This window comes from Orycteropus afer, unplaced genomic scaffold, assembly GCF_000298275.1.
Source record: "Orycteropus afer afer isolate SDZICR_OR568_19922 unplaced genomic scaffold, OryAfe1.0 scaffold00079, whole genome shotgun sequence".
Classification (NCBI taxonomy): domain Eukaryota; kingdom Metazoa; phylum Chordata; class Mammalia; order Tubulidentata; family Orycteropodidae; genus Orycteropus; species Orycteropus afer.
In genome coordinates this window covers 4,174,179-4,189,761 of record NW_006921666.1, presented here as the reverse complement: position 1 = coordinate 4,189,761, position 15,583 = coordinate 4,174,179, and the positions used below count along the sequence as shown (strand labels likewise).

At 46.1% G+C, this 15,583-nt stretch overlaps 1 protein-coding gene across 1 annotated transcript in view; it reads right to left on the bottom strand.

The window, feature by feature from the left end:
* POMT2 (protein O-mannosyltransferase 2) overlaps positions 1–15,583 on the bottom strand; it is a 49,674-nt gene that overhangs the window by 20,316 nt on the left and 13,775 nt on the right. The window contains 7 exon segments of the mRNA XM_007941409.1: positions 670–783; positions 4,022–4,104; positions 4,764–4,870; positions 6,164–6,323; positions 7,831–7,939; positions 9,644–9,752; positions 13,984–14,088. Coding sequence (XP_007939600.1) covers positions 670–783; positions 4,022–4,104; positions 4,764–4,870; positions 6,164–6,323; positions 7,831–7,939; positions 9,644–9,752; positions 13,984–14,088 — 787 coding nt within the window.

Genomic DNA, 15,583 nt, shown 5'->3' with positions numbered 1-15,583 from the left:
GCACAAACCTTTCCAACATCCTGCTTCTTCCTCTCTGGCACCTTCCAATACAGCCACATCTAACACTGTGTAACATGCACATAGTGTTGCTCATTCATTCAGATAATACTTGTAGCTAACAGTCATATATGCACTTTACATGTATTATCTCAGTCAATCCTCATAATCCAATATGGAGAGAGGTATTACTCATTTCCCCCAATTTAAAGATTACGGAACTGAAGCACAGAAAGGTTAAGTACCTTACCCAAAGTCATACTCTAAAAGAACCAGGATTTGGGATTAACTAGTCTGATTCCTGGGTCTGTGTTCATAACTACATGTTACTGATCATTCACACACATTATTGTGTGCCAGGCACTGTACTAGGCACTTGAGCCTTCCAGGAGCTAACAGTCAAGGAGCAAAGAGACAAGAGTATGAAAAGGGTTACCACATGGCATGCAGGGGCTGCTGAGAAAGCCTCTTATAAGAGGGACATCTGACCAAGTCCTGGTCGTGGTGGGGTTCTGGCAATTCAGCTGAAGCCTAAAGAAGCTGAAGTTAGCCAGAGATAAGGGAGCAGAAGGAGAAAGAGGTCACAAAGGACTGGAGGCAAGAAAGAGAATGGCACGTTCAGTCATGGCAAACAGTTTTGTGTTGCTGCAATAGAAGTACACAAAGGCTCACTGACCTGCTGCTGGCGGGCGCCAATGTCCTCGGGGTAGAGGTGCCGGTGGGAATGGAGGTAGCCGCTGGCCACTTGGAGGTTCTTCACCGTGATCACAGAGCCATAGGCCAGGTCTGAGAGGAAAGCCGGCAGTGGAAGGTGTGAGCTACAGTCTGCCCCAGACTGGGGTTCAGGACTTACTTAACCCTCTAGACTCTTCATTGAACCAGGGCTGTCTAAAGCTGATTGACAGCTGCCTTCTTACTCCAGCTGAGTCAACTCAAGAGGCAGCTACTATAGGGTTCACTTGTGTCCTCCCATCCCTATCTCCTGAAGATTGCAGAAGAAGCTGGGTATTAACAGTGTTATTATCAAAGCACTGTTTGCAATAGCAAAATATTTGAAGGAATTTGTCCTTCAGTCAAGATCTATACATCCATTCGATGGAATAAAGAAAGTAGTCTGTGTCTTCATCTGGAGAACTCTCTAGGATATAATGTTATAATAGAGTTGTAAGATAGATTTGCACTAAACATCCTTCTGTGCCTTTGAATCTAGTACCCACTCAAAGTAACTATTCAATAGGGTTTTTTTTTTTTTTTTTAACTCCAAATTGAGAAAAACAAACAGTAAACAGCTTGCCTAGGAGGTTTTCTCCTGCAGGCCCTGGGCTATTGGGAAGCCTATTTTCTTATTACTGTCCTTCTTGTCAATGTCCTGTGAGCTGGCTGCCCCCACAATTCACCACTCTACTGAACAAGGTCTCTCTGGTAGCAGTGATGACCTACTCCTTCTCTCCTTTGCTCACTCAATCAACAGAATGCTTCTGTTTTGATTACCTAGTGCCGCTCTGACAAGAATATACCACAAATGGGTTGGCCTTAACAAACAGGAGTTGACTCTCTTACAGTTTGGAGGCTTTAAGTCCAAGTCAAAGTGCCAAGCTCTAGGGGCTGGGTGAAAGCCCCTCAACCTTGGAGTTCAGCTCTGCCTCCTGCTCTCAGCCCACTGGAGCTAGAGGCATTTCTTCACTCAGACAGCTGCTGGCTGCTGAGGCTGACAAACCCAAGATTGACAAGCAAAAAGGCATAGTCCCAATGTTACCAAACCACATGGCAGGCCATTAATTTAAGTCCATTATAAGTCCCAAGGGAGCTATGGTAGCATAGTGCTTAAGGCACTTGACTGCTAACCAGAAGGCTGGGAGTTCAAACCCACCAGCCACTCCTCGGAAGGAAGATGGGGCAATCTACTTCCGTAGTGATACTGCCTCAGAAACCCAAGGAGGGGTCACTATGAGTCGGGTCCGACTCAATGGTACATCACAACAACGTAAGTCCCAAGGTCGGCAGAGCATGGCAGGCTTGCCGAACAACGACACAGCTACATGCGGGGTCCAAGCGTGCCATAAACTAGAGACCATTCCCAAGCTGTTTCTTATATATGGGAAGCAGATCACATACCCAAAGGCAGCTACTCAGCTGCTTGTGGTAGATCCTACCATGAAGCTGGATTGCCAGTCTCATCATGGGGAATAACTACTACCAGCTGCCTAGCCATTCAACCAGGCCCAGCCAAGTTGAGCTGACATACAAATTTAACTACCACAGCTTCAATTACACAGTGGATCCAAAGGTGGAGGTAGCTGGCTGAAGCCCTGTAAGAGCCCTGGCTGGGGGAACGGCTTCACACACTGACAAGTGACAATGGACAAGTGCTTCAGCAGGGGTATGACAATGCATGACACAGTGGGAACCCAGAGCAGGGTAGGACAAATTCCTTTCCGAGAAGAGGGAAACTTGATGAAAGAGGTCATAGCTGAGGTGAGCCTTTTAAATAATGAGTGGCATTTGTTAAACCCCATTGTTCCATTTTTCTAAGTTTTTATGTAGGCCAGCACTTGTAGCCCTGGACACTGCTGACCACCTTTGCTTCTGGGAATGCTCCCTCCCCTTCTCTGGCCCTGCACTGCCCCTTGGCAGCTTCCTGCCTTAGTTCTTCTTCCCCCTGCATTCCCCAGTGATCTGGCCTGAGCCCTGTTCTCTTTCCACAGTTCCCTGAAGATCACAGCCACTGCCGCAGCATCACTCACCCCTTTACGTGCTTGATTCTTCCTTTGAAAACATCAGCTCCAAGCCCACTGAGTCTAGTTCATGGATTTCCCCAAGTACCTCGGTCAACCTCTCTAATATGGAACTCAGTACCTGCTCCTCCAAACCAGCTTTATCTCCTACCTTTCCTGTTTCTCATTCTTTCTAAGTCTTGGAGAACCCACTGTGGTCTAGACACTGCATAAGGCACTGGAGAGACAAAGTGAGTAAGCTGCAGTCCCTGCCTCAATGAGATAATCACCTAGGCTCAAATCCTCAGTCACATCTCTCCACCTCTCTTTCCGTGTCCGAGCTCCCTTGTACATGCCTGTTTATCTTACCCCTGAGGCTGCTCCTGCAGTAGCTTCCCAGAGGATCCCCTTGCCTCCAATCTCATCCCCTCTCAAGCCATCATGTACTCTGCCACCAGTCATCTCTCTCCAGCACAGACTTCCAGGCCTCCTCCCTGTTCAAACACCTCCCCTGGGTCTCCACTACCTGTTTAATGAACTCAAACACCTCACCCACACGTTTCAAGTCCCCATCATCTGGACTTACTATCTTTTTAACCTTATTTTCTAGTACTTTTCTGAGTATGACATGTGCCTCGAGTCTGCCCCATCCTCGGCTGTGATCCCATCCTTTCTGCTTCATGTGCTCCCTCCTCCCCTCCACCTGTTGAAATCGATGCATTTTTCAGGACCCAGCTCTAAGGCAACTTACTTCATGCACCTCTGATTCCCTCCAGCCCCCAGCAGAAGTGATTTCTCGCATCCTTCGATCCCATAGCTCTATGTTCCCTCTTTATGGACTTAACACGTGGTCACGGTGTATGCAGATTCTCTACACCAGGCTCTATGCTCTGGAGGGTGTCCATTCCTACAGCTTCCAACATGGCTAACACTTGTTCAGATACTGTCTGTGAACAAATGGGTGGGAGTCACAGAATGCTGTGCTGGGATCCGCCACTGGCCCTGGAGAGTCTTGTTCTGTCACCACGTTCTCTCTGGGTGGCTCCCCACAGAGCTGGCTTGGATCCTTTCATAGATGCAGTGAAGTTGTTCTTCCGGCTCAAAGACTTTGCTGCTTAGGACATGTTCCTCTGCATCTCCCTTGTCCTGATTCACTGGCCTGAGTACCCTTACCAGATCTAACTGGATCTCTCTCACACTTTGTCATCTACAGGCTAACATAACTCAAACTATCACACATGTCTTTTCCAATTCAGATCCCAGGAAACCCTTCTGGTCTTCCACCTTCGTAAAGGCCCAGGGACACTCACGTTCGGGGATGGAGGCATTGTGAAGGTTGTTCCCTGAAAGCCGGGCCTGGAAGGCAGAACTGAAGAACCCATCGCCAGGACCACTGTGGAGAAGGGAGAAGCAGCAGAGCACATGTTCATGGAGTGAACACGGCAATTTCCCAGGAGCCCTTGGAATGGCTCTGTGCTGTCAGTTTAAAAGAAGTATAATTGAAGCGGCGCAGAGGGCAGACGTGGGTGATGGAAGTAGAGAAATCAGGGTCCAGATCCCAACTCAACTACTTACTAGCTGGGTGACCTTGGGCAAGATAGCTAACATTTTTGAACCTCAGCTGCTTACAAACTAGGAATATAAGAAAATCAAAAGAATCACAAGTGACTTATAAAATAAGACAAAGTACACAAAATGCTAACACTTAGTAGATCCCCATTAACTGGGAGCTGGTGCGGGTGCTGTGATTGTTGTTATTATCACTCCCACTCCACACCCTTGTTGCCCATTCCTGCTGACCAAGGGATCTGTTCAGGGCTAACGGGCAGTGTAGCTGTTAGGAAATTCTCTCCTTCATACAGGTCAGGGTGCTTACCTTTCTGAGCCCCTGAGACACTCAGAGGATAGAAGACACAGGGTGAGAACAGAACCAAGCCCCGGGTACCCCTCCTACCACCCCAGCCACAGACCCAGGAAATCAGACAGTGCATCCAGGGGCTTGGAGGCAAAAGGCAGACCTGAAGTGCATGGCCGGAAAGGCTCTGGCTGTACCTTTTATTCAGCACCATGAAGTGAACAGCAAAAGTGGCCGTGTAGAGAGCCAGGGGCAGCACTATGAGGCAGAGGATGCGTGCCGCCAGGTGTTTTCCCACAGTCACCTGCAAACAGAGGCCAGTGTGGGATGGTGGGCATACAGGGCTTTATTATTCCTCATACCTTATGTGTGCCTTATATATAAATTTTAATGTATAAATCATAATGATAAAAAACAAGAAAAAAGCCAATAGGAAAGAATATGTGGGAACCCTAAGTGCTTCTACAATACCCACCCACAAGTGCTATAGGGTGTTCAACACAGGCTAGCCATCGGCTGCACCCCCAGTCCCTTCACCCAGGACCCCAAACTGTCACTGCAACACAAAGTGCCAGCTGCGTCTTCAGTCTCTTCACTCACCAGACCCCTCTGCGCTGCAGCCTCCCTGAACCCCTTGCACTTCCTTGCCCTGATGCTTCTGCACAGGACCAGCCCCACAGAGCACATGGCTCACTGCTCCTTAGCTTCACTTCAGGCCTCTGCTTCCTCTCAGAAGCCTTCCTGGGTTGTGCAAGAGTGGGCTAGTGCCCCTGCTCTATGCTCCCACAGCACTTGTTCTCTGGATTGTAACTGTCTTTACTTGGGTCTCTCTCCATTGTCTCTAAGGGTCAGGAATCATGTCTTACTCATGTGTCTTACACTCAGTGGGTGGTCTCTATATATTTTCTCAAGGAAAAAATGGACTTGTTGGGAGTTAAGTTCAGAGGCGGAGTCAGCCTAACCTAGGTCTGGATCCTAGATCTACCCCTTACTACCTATACAATGTTTGGAAAGGTGGGACTTCTCTAGCTCTCAGCTTCCTCGTTTGTAAAACAAGGGTACCATCTAGCTGCCTCAGAGGGTTGTTCTGAGGAGTAATGAGATAAGGAAGGTAAAGCACTGTTGCACAGTACCTGGCAGAGAACAGCCTTTGATCAATCATAGTACTGTCATAGACCCAAAGGCCCTTCCTAGCCTCTAAATGTGGAGATGCTGAGTCAGGAAAAATTCAGAAAGTCACTTCACCCATTTCACCGATGGTCCCCATGTAGTCAGTGTCTGCCACACATCTGGCCTGAGCTCAGCTGGACAGAATCTCCTGGCTGGGTAGTTTGTAGAGCATTTAAAAGACATCACAGAAACAAATGCCAAAAGAGAATTCCCAGATGGTGGTCCATCTTCTCTCTCCCTTTATGCCTCTCCAGCCTCTCAGCCGTGGTCACTCCCTGCCATCCTGCTGCCAACAGAGGGCAGCTGGATCCAGCCCTCCTGTGGCCCAGAACATAGTCACTCCACCTCCTGAGCAGAGGCAGAGAAAGGCCACTGGCTGAGCTGGGTCAGGGAGCAAAGACTTTTCTAAAAGCATGTGGGTTCTCACCAGTGAAAGACTGAGGTCTCCAAACAGGTGCCAAAGGTCTGAAATGGTGTTCAACCCCACTTGCAGGATGATAAAGAGGCCAACAAACTTGACCCCTAGAGCACCAGCGAGACATATGCCAGTCAGGCTGAGCCAGAACCACCAGGGGGCAGAGAAGGGCCTGAAAACCAACAAGACACACAGTTCAGTTTGGCAGCTGGAACCAGACTCAAAGCAAGAGCAGCAAGTGGGAAGGGCAGAGGTTTTCTGACTCAGAGAGGCTAAGCTGTGCCCTCTGCCTTGGGGGTTCCTAAACTCAGGGGCTGTGGCATGGCTCCACAGCGGGCATGTCTGTGAAACCCTGAAATTGCAAGCAAACTTCTATGTGGGAGTGAGCAGGATGTTTTTCTGGGGAGAAGGTCATTGCATTGCTGGCTATTTGCAGGGCTTAAAAGCAAGCCAGAGGCTCATTCTTCAGTAGTAACCATCAAGTGGGAGCAGAAGGAAACTCCAGAGGAGCCCACCAGATTCAGTAAGCTCTCTCCTCTGTGTCACCTCCAGATCTTGTAAAAGCCAACTACCACACACAGTTCCAAGCACCTTATACAAGTAACCCTTTTAATCTTCACTACAGCCTCATGAGGTCAATCCTACTATCTGTTTACATGTGAGGCACAGAGAAGTTAAGTCATACAACTAGTATGTGGAGCATGGTACTAACCCAGGAAGTCAGATTCCAAGGTTAGTGCTCCTAACCATTTTTCTATGCATTGCAAGTTTCTGAATATTGGCTACCTCTTCTTCCAAGAGTAAATGTTTCTTAAAAGCCAAGACCTACACACCTCTGTACCTTCAGCTCCTAGCACAGTACCTGGCACATAGTATATATTCAAGAAATGGCAGGTGGAAATGAACATGGCAGAAAGAGAGTATTATCCAAAGTCAGTGTGGGCCAGTCATCACTGGATCAGGTCTGATTAACATAACGTAGCTTAATGAGCTTGGCCACAAGTTGCCTTCTGGAAACGCCTGGGAGAGGTCAGCTCTCTTGGTTTAAATGGAATGGATGACCTATTCCACTCTCTAAGGCAGAAGAATGATATGGAAAGACTAGTCTCAGGGGAAGACCAGGCCATCCAGATCAGCTTTAGAACCTGGAGGAATCCTCCTGACTCAGAGTCAAGTAGACCATTTAAGCCAACCTTTCTTATTTCTACCATTAGGTCAGGACTGGACACAACTATTGAGGCCAGGGAGACAAACAGTTCCCAGGCAGCATCTATTCTAGTTCCTGCTCCTCTAAGATGGAGAATGTGAAGGATACAGTTGTTCTGGGACCTCCTAACCGGCAGTGGTACAAACAGCTGGCTTATGAGACAGATGGGGAGGAAGAGGGTATTAGGTCCCTTCCATAATATCCATGAATCATTAATCAAACCTACCCCTTTATTTTATAAGTAATAATAATATTCTTAGAAAACAGGCAATTGACATTTTCTCAGTCTTATGTAAAACCAAAATAAAAACATCTAAAATGGTCAATGTAAGTTTAAAAAAAAGTATGCTTTCCTGTAAACTCAGCTTCAAGACAAGTCTTCTAGGCTCCCACCCCAGCCCTGGCCATTATAGGAATTCTGGAGCTGCCAGAGCTTCTGACCCTCCCCCCCGCCCAAGATTGTGTTTCTGACCTGTCTGCGCAGGAGTTGTACTTGACCATGCTCAGCATGGCAGCCATGATGAAGAACATCAGGATGGGGTCAAGGAGGATGTACTGAGACAGAGTGAGGCATCCTGTGTCTGCAAAAACATTAGCTTACTAGTCAAAAAGTAGAGTTAGAGTTGGGGCCCACTGAAAACCAAACACCGCAGCAATAGGAAACAGTCCCCTTTGCATGTAAGCACTTGGGCAGTCAAGGATAAATGGGCCACTGAGTCATCAGGGAGGGAGAAGGCCACAGCTCTGGGGTGTACTAAAAGCCCAGTGATGAAAAACTGTTTCACACCAGTTCCATTTCCTTGACCCAAGAAGGATCATGTCATGCACTGAGATGGAACAGTCCTGAGCGCTGGGCTCTTCTTCATTTCCATGAACAAAAAGGGAGTTCTGCCGCCCTGCTAATGTGGCCACCAACAACCTACACAGATAAAAGCCTCACGTTTCATGTAACTGTCTCTGTTGAAGGGTGATTCTCCACACAGCTGCCAAGACAGGTGGTGTTTTTTTTTGTTTGGCTGGTTAGTTTTTTAACTTAAATCTCCTTATATTATGTCCCAACTAAAACCCTCCAATGTCTTCCCATTTCACTTAGCATAAACAACTCCTCACAGTGGTCTTCAAAGCCCGCCTGGTATTTCCCCTGCCTATCTATCCAACCTCATCTCCTACCACCCTCTGCCTCACCCACTCCACTCCAGCTACATTGACCTTCTTGCTGTTCCTTCAATCTACCGAGTACTGCCTTGAACCACTGCTCTGCCTGTTCCATCTGCCCAGAATACTCTTCCCACAGATATCTGCATGGATTGATCCTTTACTTTACTCGAGTCTCTGACCAAAACCACCTCCTCAGGGAGATCTTCACTTTACGCCCAGAAGCAATGCGTCTCATTACTCTATCATTTACCCTGCTATACTCTTCACTTTGCACTTACTGCTCAAGATGTGACACTGTAGACTAGTAATCGACTTGCTTATCTGTTGTCTTCCTCACTAAAAGGTAAGCCCAATGACAGCAGAATGTCTCATCAGTTATGATGAGGCCCAGGAAAGTGGCCTGGCACAGAGTGGGCATTAGACAAACAGCTGTTAAATGAAAAATGAATAAATGACTGAATGAATGAATAACTGAGGAGGAAAATTAAAACCACAAGGAAAAACCCACCAGTCTTGTACAGAAGGCCCTACCATCTTGTGAAATAGCTACCAAAACAAAGCCAAAACCACCCCTAAAATACCCACCTAAATTGGCCTGGACTCTATGGTGAGCTCTGTGAGGTCAAGAACTCACTCTCATAAAACAAGGCTAGCAACAGGACCAACTTCTATGGTCAACTTTTTGTATCCATGTAAGTAGTCACAACAAATATGTACATGGCCATTTTGCTTTCCCCTGTCACCCAGCTACTTCTAAGGGTATCTGCCCTTGCATTCAGTTAAAATGAGTTTAGGAAATGCAAACTAATCTTGACATTAGCCTAAGAGTGGCAGAATTAGAATTCTACATCCGTCAAACACACACACAAATATATCTTATTATGTGTTCTAAATTCACATGTAGATAATCTGGAAATTATCTATTCCTCGGGATTCTCCATGCCAACTCTCCCCTGCAGCAATAGAAAGCCTTGCTACATATATCTGTAGATATTATCAGTGAATAACATGTTTATACATTGCATACAGTTCTAAACTTAATGATGACCTGGACCCATAGATATGACCCTTAAATGTTAATAGTGCGGCAGTCAATTTCCCAAGAGATGTGGTATAAGACAACTTACCGAAGGTGAGGAGGGCAGCGGTGAGCAGTGCTGCTGGGAGAGACTTGGAGAGCTCCAACACAGTGAGGTAGGCAAAGGGGATCAGACAGGAACCCAGGAATGCACAGAACTGGAGAAGGAAAAGGGATGCAGTCAAATATCAGGGTGTCAGGGGTCTGTGGGACTTTAAGAGGAAGGATCTTGACAAACTTTAGCTACCTAAAATCATATGAAATCTCTATAAGTAAGAAAATGGTGGTAAACAGTGAAGAGGCAAATTAAGCAGCACATGTTTCTGCTAAGCACCAACTTGTGCACTGATCTGAAATCAACAAAGTTCAGCAGGTCCTGTCAACATGTAAGATGCCAGGAAGGTGTGAGCAGATAGCACAGTGGTTTCAGGTTGGGGACTCTAGTGTTGGCCTGTCCTATCACTGTTAGCTGTGACCTTGAGAAAGTCACATCTCTGGATCTCAGCCTCTCCATCTGTACAATGTGAAAAACAGAAGTTCCCACCTCATAGGGTTTACACTTTAGATTAAATAAGACAAAGGTTTATGAGCACATAGAAAGTGCTTGGTAAGTTAGCATCTATGTGAAGCCATGGGTACAAATTGAGAAAGACCTCTCTGAAGGTGCCTCAATATTTTAGAGAATTCCTGCATTATTCTCTCAATTTCTTATCTGGAAATCTCCTAATTTCACCATCAAATCTGAGGGACAATTTTGCCAGGTATGTAATTCTTCATTGGAAATTTTTCTCTTTCAGGGTTTTATATATACCATCCCATTGCCTTTTTGCTTGCATGATTTCTGCTGAGAAAACAGAGCTTATTCTTACTGGATGTAATTCTTCATTGGAAATTTTTCTCTTTCAGGGTTTTATATATACCATCCCATTGCCTTCTTGCTTGCATGGTTTCTGCTGAGAAAACAGAGCTTATTCTTACTGGTTGTCCTTTGCAAGTAACTTTTTGTTTTTCCTGTGGTGCTCTTAGAATTCTTTCTTTCTCTTTGGTTTTGATGACTTTGATGACGATATGTCTTGGTGATTTTCTTTTGGGGTATATCCTATTTGGGGTTCATTGGACTTCCTGAATGGATATATTCTCATCTCTTATCATATCAGGGAAGTTCTCTTCCAATAAATCTTGGACAATTTTCTTAACGTTTTTATTTTTCTCTTCCTGTTCTTGAATTCTGAACACATGTAGATTATTCCTTTTGATGGTATCCCACATGAACCTTAGGCTTTCTTCATTTTGTTTTGATCTTTTTTCTGATTGGTCCCTTTCCCAAGAAGTATTCAGGTATTTGTTTTCAATCTCATTCATCCTGTTTTTCATTGATTCAATTCTACTCCTTTGTCCTTTCAATGTGTTATCTATTTCTGAAAATTTAGTATTAGTCTTCTGGATTTCTGTGTGTAAATTTTGTATCATTTCTAATTTCTCATTTATTTTGTTTTTGTATTTTCTTCCAAAATTATTCTATGGTTTTATCTGTGTTTTCCTTAATTTTGTCAGTGTTTCCTTGATCTGTCTCTCAATCTTTTGAAGATACCTAAATATAATTCTTTTGAATTCCTTATCAGGGACTTCCAATGCTGCTTCTTCCTCAGGGATGTATTCTGGGTCTGTATCCTGCTCCCTTGTTTCTACCACTTTACCTTGCTTCTTTGTGTGGACTGTGATGGTCTGTTGTCTCTGAGGCATTATGATGTTGTTGTATTTAGATCTCTGGTAACTGTTTGTAAAGAGTAGCTAAGGGTGAATCAGGCTCTTCTTGGTGGTCGTTATCATTGGCCAGTTGGAAGAGAAAGAAGTTGGTAAATAAAGAAGTGGCTCTCACTCAGTAAGTGAAGCTGCAGGGGGTGTGGGTGTAGTTGTGTCATATGGGGACTGTTGCTGTCTCCCACTCAGACAAAAACAACAATAGAATAACCATCAAAAAAGCAAAAGCAAGTGACCAAAAACACACTGTGTAAACACACAGGAACAATAACCAAAAAAAAGAAAAAGAAAAAAAAAAACTTGCAATATCTGGGGAGAGGGCAATAAGAGGAAAAAGGTAGAAAAGGAGAACAATGAAGAAAAAAATGTGAAAAATTTAAAAAAGAAAACAAGGAATGGGGTTAGCCATGAGAAAGAAAAAACTGGGAACCAAGAACAGGGAAAAGAGAAAAAGCTGAAAACTAGAACCTGGGAAGGGAAGAATAAAGAATAGAACTAAAAAGGACAATAATAATAATAATTTTAAAACAGACAAAAACAAAGAAAAAAAGGGGGGGGGATCAGGACTGGCCGGGGCAGGGCACCCAGGCTCTGTCTGACCACACAGACTGGGATGGAATTCCTGCCAGCCCAGAAGGTGGGTGGGAGTGAGGGATGGCCACACTTCCATTCATCAAGAGGGTGTGGGGAATATCGTACCTTTCCAGTCGCTGGTGTCCAGGATGTCCTTGTGGTTCCTGGCAAGTGGAGCCTATTCTTAAATCCCTGGAATCTAGGAGAATGCTGTAGCTTTAAATATCTGAAATGGTCAAACTGCTTGTAAACATTCAAAATGGCTGTGCCCTCTGGACAGGCAAAAGTCCACAGCTCAGCCTGCCTTCCTCTTCACTGCTTCCCCTTTTATTTACAGCCACCAATGCAGTCCTCCGTGCAGCCTCTGGCTAGCAGGGCCGATTTTAAGGTTAATTCTTAGGTCATAATACCCCTTGGCAATATTTAAGCTGTCCGGTGCCATCAGGATCGCTGACAGACCACAGCTCCGTATGTCTCCTTTTTTGGTGTTTTCATACAAGTTCTTCTACTAGTTGGAGTTCAGTCCACTTCTATACCCTTCCCTTCAAAGCTCAGGGCTCCAGGATTATCTTCTGTATCTGTGTTAATTCGTTCCCCTTTTCTTTGGTGAAGAGGGTCTGTGCAGTCTGTCTGCCTATTCTGCCATCTTACTGGAACTCCTATTCCCTTGATTTCTTTCCTGACTTTTTTTTTTTCAACACCAGAAATCCACTCTTTAACCCATAGGAAGAATTTTAATTTGGGCAAAAAGATGCTTCAGCATCTGGAGGATTGTTTGATTTTAGGTTTTGTCTTTTCATCATCAGCCCCCTGTCATCCAGAAGGTCAGAGGTTCACACCCACCCAGAGGTGCCCCTGGAGATCGGCTTCTAAAGGCCACAGCCTCGAGAGCTCCATGGCGCAGTTCCACTCTGCACAGGGGTCACCAGGAGCCAGTCTACTCGATGGCAACTCGCAACAACTCCCATCCAGCACACAGCATGTCCAAGTCAGCAGGCCAGAGAAAGGACACAGGGAGGCCCAGGCAAGGAGACATTCTCCCTTCCATTCAGGTTGCCACCTTTTGTCAAGCAGAAAGCAATGTGCCCAGTGTTAAAGGAAATGAGGCTGTTCTATTTGGCCTTCTCAATTTTCATAAGTCCACAGTGAGTCCAGCCCTTAGTCAATTGTGTATGCTACGTGGTGCTCAATAGGCATTAGGAAGAAACATTTCATAATGCGAACATGAAGGCAGGGGACACCTGTTTAATATGGCATGACATGACCATGCAAATCATCCGACGATTAGTCCAAATAAACAGCCATTTATCTAAGTGCTATGAGGTCCTTAAAAGAAGGAGCTTTGTAAACACAAATTGCTCTGGGAGCCCCATGTCAGAGGTCAGTTTCTTTAGGCTTCATTTAGCTACAGGTATAGGAGCTCTGGTGACGTAGTGGCAACTGACTGCTAACCAGAAGGCTGGCGGTTCAAACCTACCAGTGCACCAGTGCAATCCTCTGTACAGCCCCTGGCTGCAGGCTGGACAATCTACTTCCGTAGTGATACCGCCTTGGGAACCCAAGGAGAGGTCACTATGAATTGGATTCAACTAGATGGCACTGAGTTAGCTTCAGATATAGGCTCCCAGAGAGTAGGGTGCTTAGGCCCTGCCATGTTCCATCAGAGCTGCTGCTGGGAATCAGAGCACAGAGGGACGAGGACAAACACATGGCCTCCCTTAAATCAGGTTGGAAAAACCCTGTGTATACCTGAAACCTTGATGGGGAAAGAAGTAGGAACCTCAGGGCAGAAGTAAGACATGCTGGAATCTTAAGAAGGGGTCCTAAGAGAGAGGCAATACTCCAGCAGCTGTGGTCGTCAAGAGGAGGAATGTGGAATTTGCCCGGATGCTGAGGCCAACGCCAGGACTACAGGAGATGGCGTCTGGCTGCCTGGGTTATCCTGCCTCCCCTACCACCCCAATCCCTTATCTACACCTCCCAGGGCTTCCACCTGTAACATTTCTGACTGAGTGAGGTGTCAGGTTCAGTCTATAGCAAGTCAGAAAGCCTTACTCCTCTCATTCCCATGTAGCTGTGGTGCTCATACTTGTCCCCAGGCTTCTGGAACAAAAAGGTACCATCATATCCACTCAGGTAGCCAGCAAGACCTATCAGCATCTGAGGAGAGAAGGAACACACAAAAAGATAAGAGACCTTTAGAACGTTTCTCTGTCCCCTACACTTCCCTACAGCTGCACCCACAGATGCTGGCTTCCTCTGACAAATGTCCAAGGAGTTGCCAACGTGACATTTCCTCCTGCAGCTGTTGCAGAGCAAAGAATCTTTTGTTGACAGAGCTCTCGGTTAGAAACAAACCCTCTCTGTGTCACAGCCAAGTCCCTGTGAACAGTGCAGATTGAACAGTTAGGAAGAGAAATTTGAGGGCAGGGCCAATAAGGGGCTCCCTCATTCAGCCTTCCTGAATTTGCTGTGAAATAAAACACATGGCAGGAGGCCATAGGCAGAGGCTGACACAGGATCTCATCCAGAGGTCTCACCTGGCCCATTCCTGGGAGACTGGCCAGTGAAAGAAAAATGAGGTCCTGAATCAGGACGAGGAGGGAGAAAAGTGACCAAGGAATAGAGAGAAGGAAAGAAAAAGGAGAAAGAGGAATGCGGAAATGGATATATTTCCCCAGAGGGGAAAGAAAAGTCCCAATGGAAAAACTGCCAAAAGGTCAGAGACTGGTTTCCTCAGTTTCCAATATTCCAAAGGAAGGCGACTGTGGCACCTGTCAAGCCAGAACAAAATCAACGACAAGCTGGGCCTGGGAGTCAGAAGCCCTTCACACATTTGAGAGGAGAAGCTTCTTCTCCATTTCTCTTTCCTTGGCTCTCAACGTTGTAAAATTCCCTTTCGCACATTCAAAAATAGCTACAGTATAAAAACTGTCAACAAATACCAACTACCTGTGACAACCTTAGGATGCTCCAGCCTGACTCCTGTGCCCCAGTCAGCCTGTGCAGTGTAGTAAATTACTTAGTGTGGCTTTTCTACCCATAAGTCTTTGTAAACTCCAAAGTGGGATTTGCTATGAGCAACTGAGGAGCGCCTGATTGCTAAAGTTGTCCACCTGGAGTATTTCTGTTGGAAGTGGCACAAAACAATGTTCTGGGAGGTTCCCACTCTCTCTCCGGTGCTTAGAGTTCTGATGCTATGATTGGCTAGTTTGGCCACTCTGCTGGGCTCAAAAGGAGGCCTCCTAGAGGCAGAACTCTCTTTGACTGCTGGTTGAGGAAGTCATGCTGCTGAAAGAAACACTGCCAAAACAGAGAAGTGCTGCTGAGAAAGAGATGCAAGAGACAGGCATTGCTGAGTAAGACACCGAGGGACATGCACTGCTGGGGGAGAGACTGTGAGAGACTTGGCTGAGACGGTGGGCTGGGAAGGAGACTGAGTATTTTTTCCTGAACTTGAATTGTAGCCTGGTGCTTCCCTAATTGTTGTTGTTGTTGTTAAGTGCCGTCGAGTCGTTTCTGACTCATAGCGACCCCATGCACAGCAGAACGAAACACTGCCTGATCCCGCGCCAGCCCCACAATCCCTGCTATACTTGAGCCCATCATCGCAGCCACTGTGTCAATCCATCTCGTTGAAGGCCTCCCCCTCTTT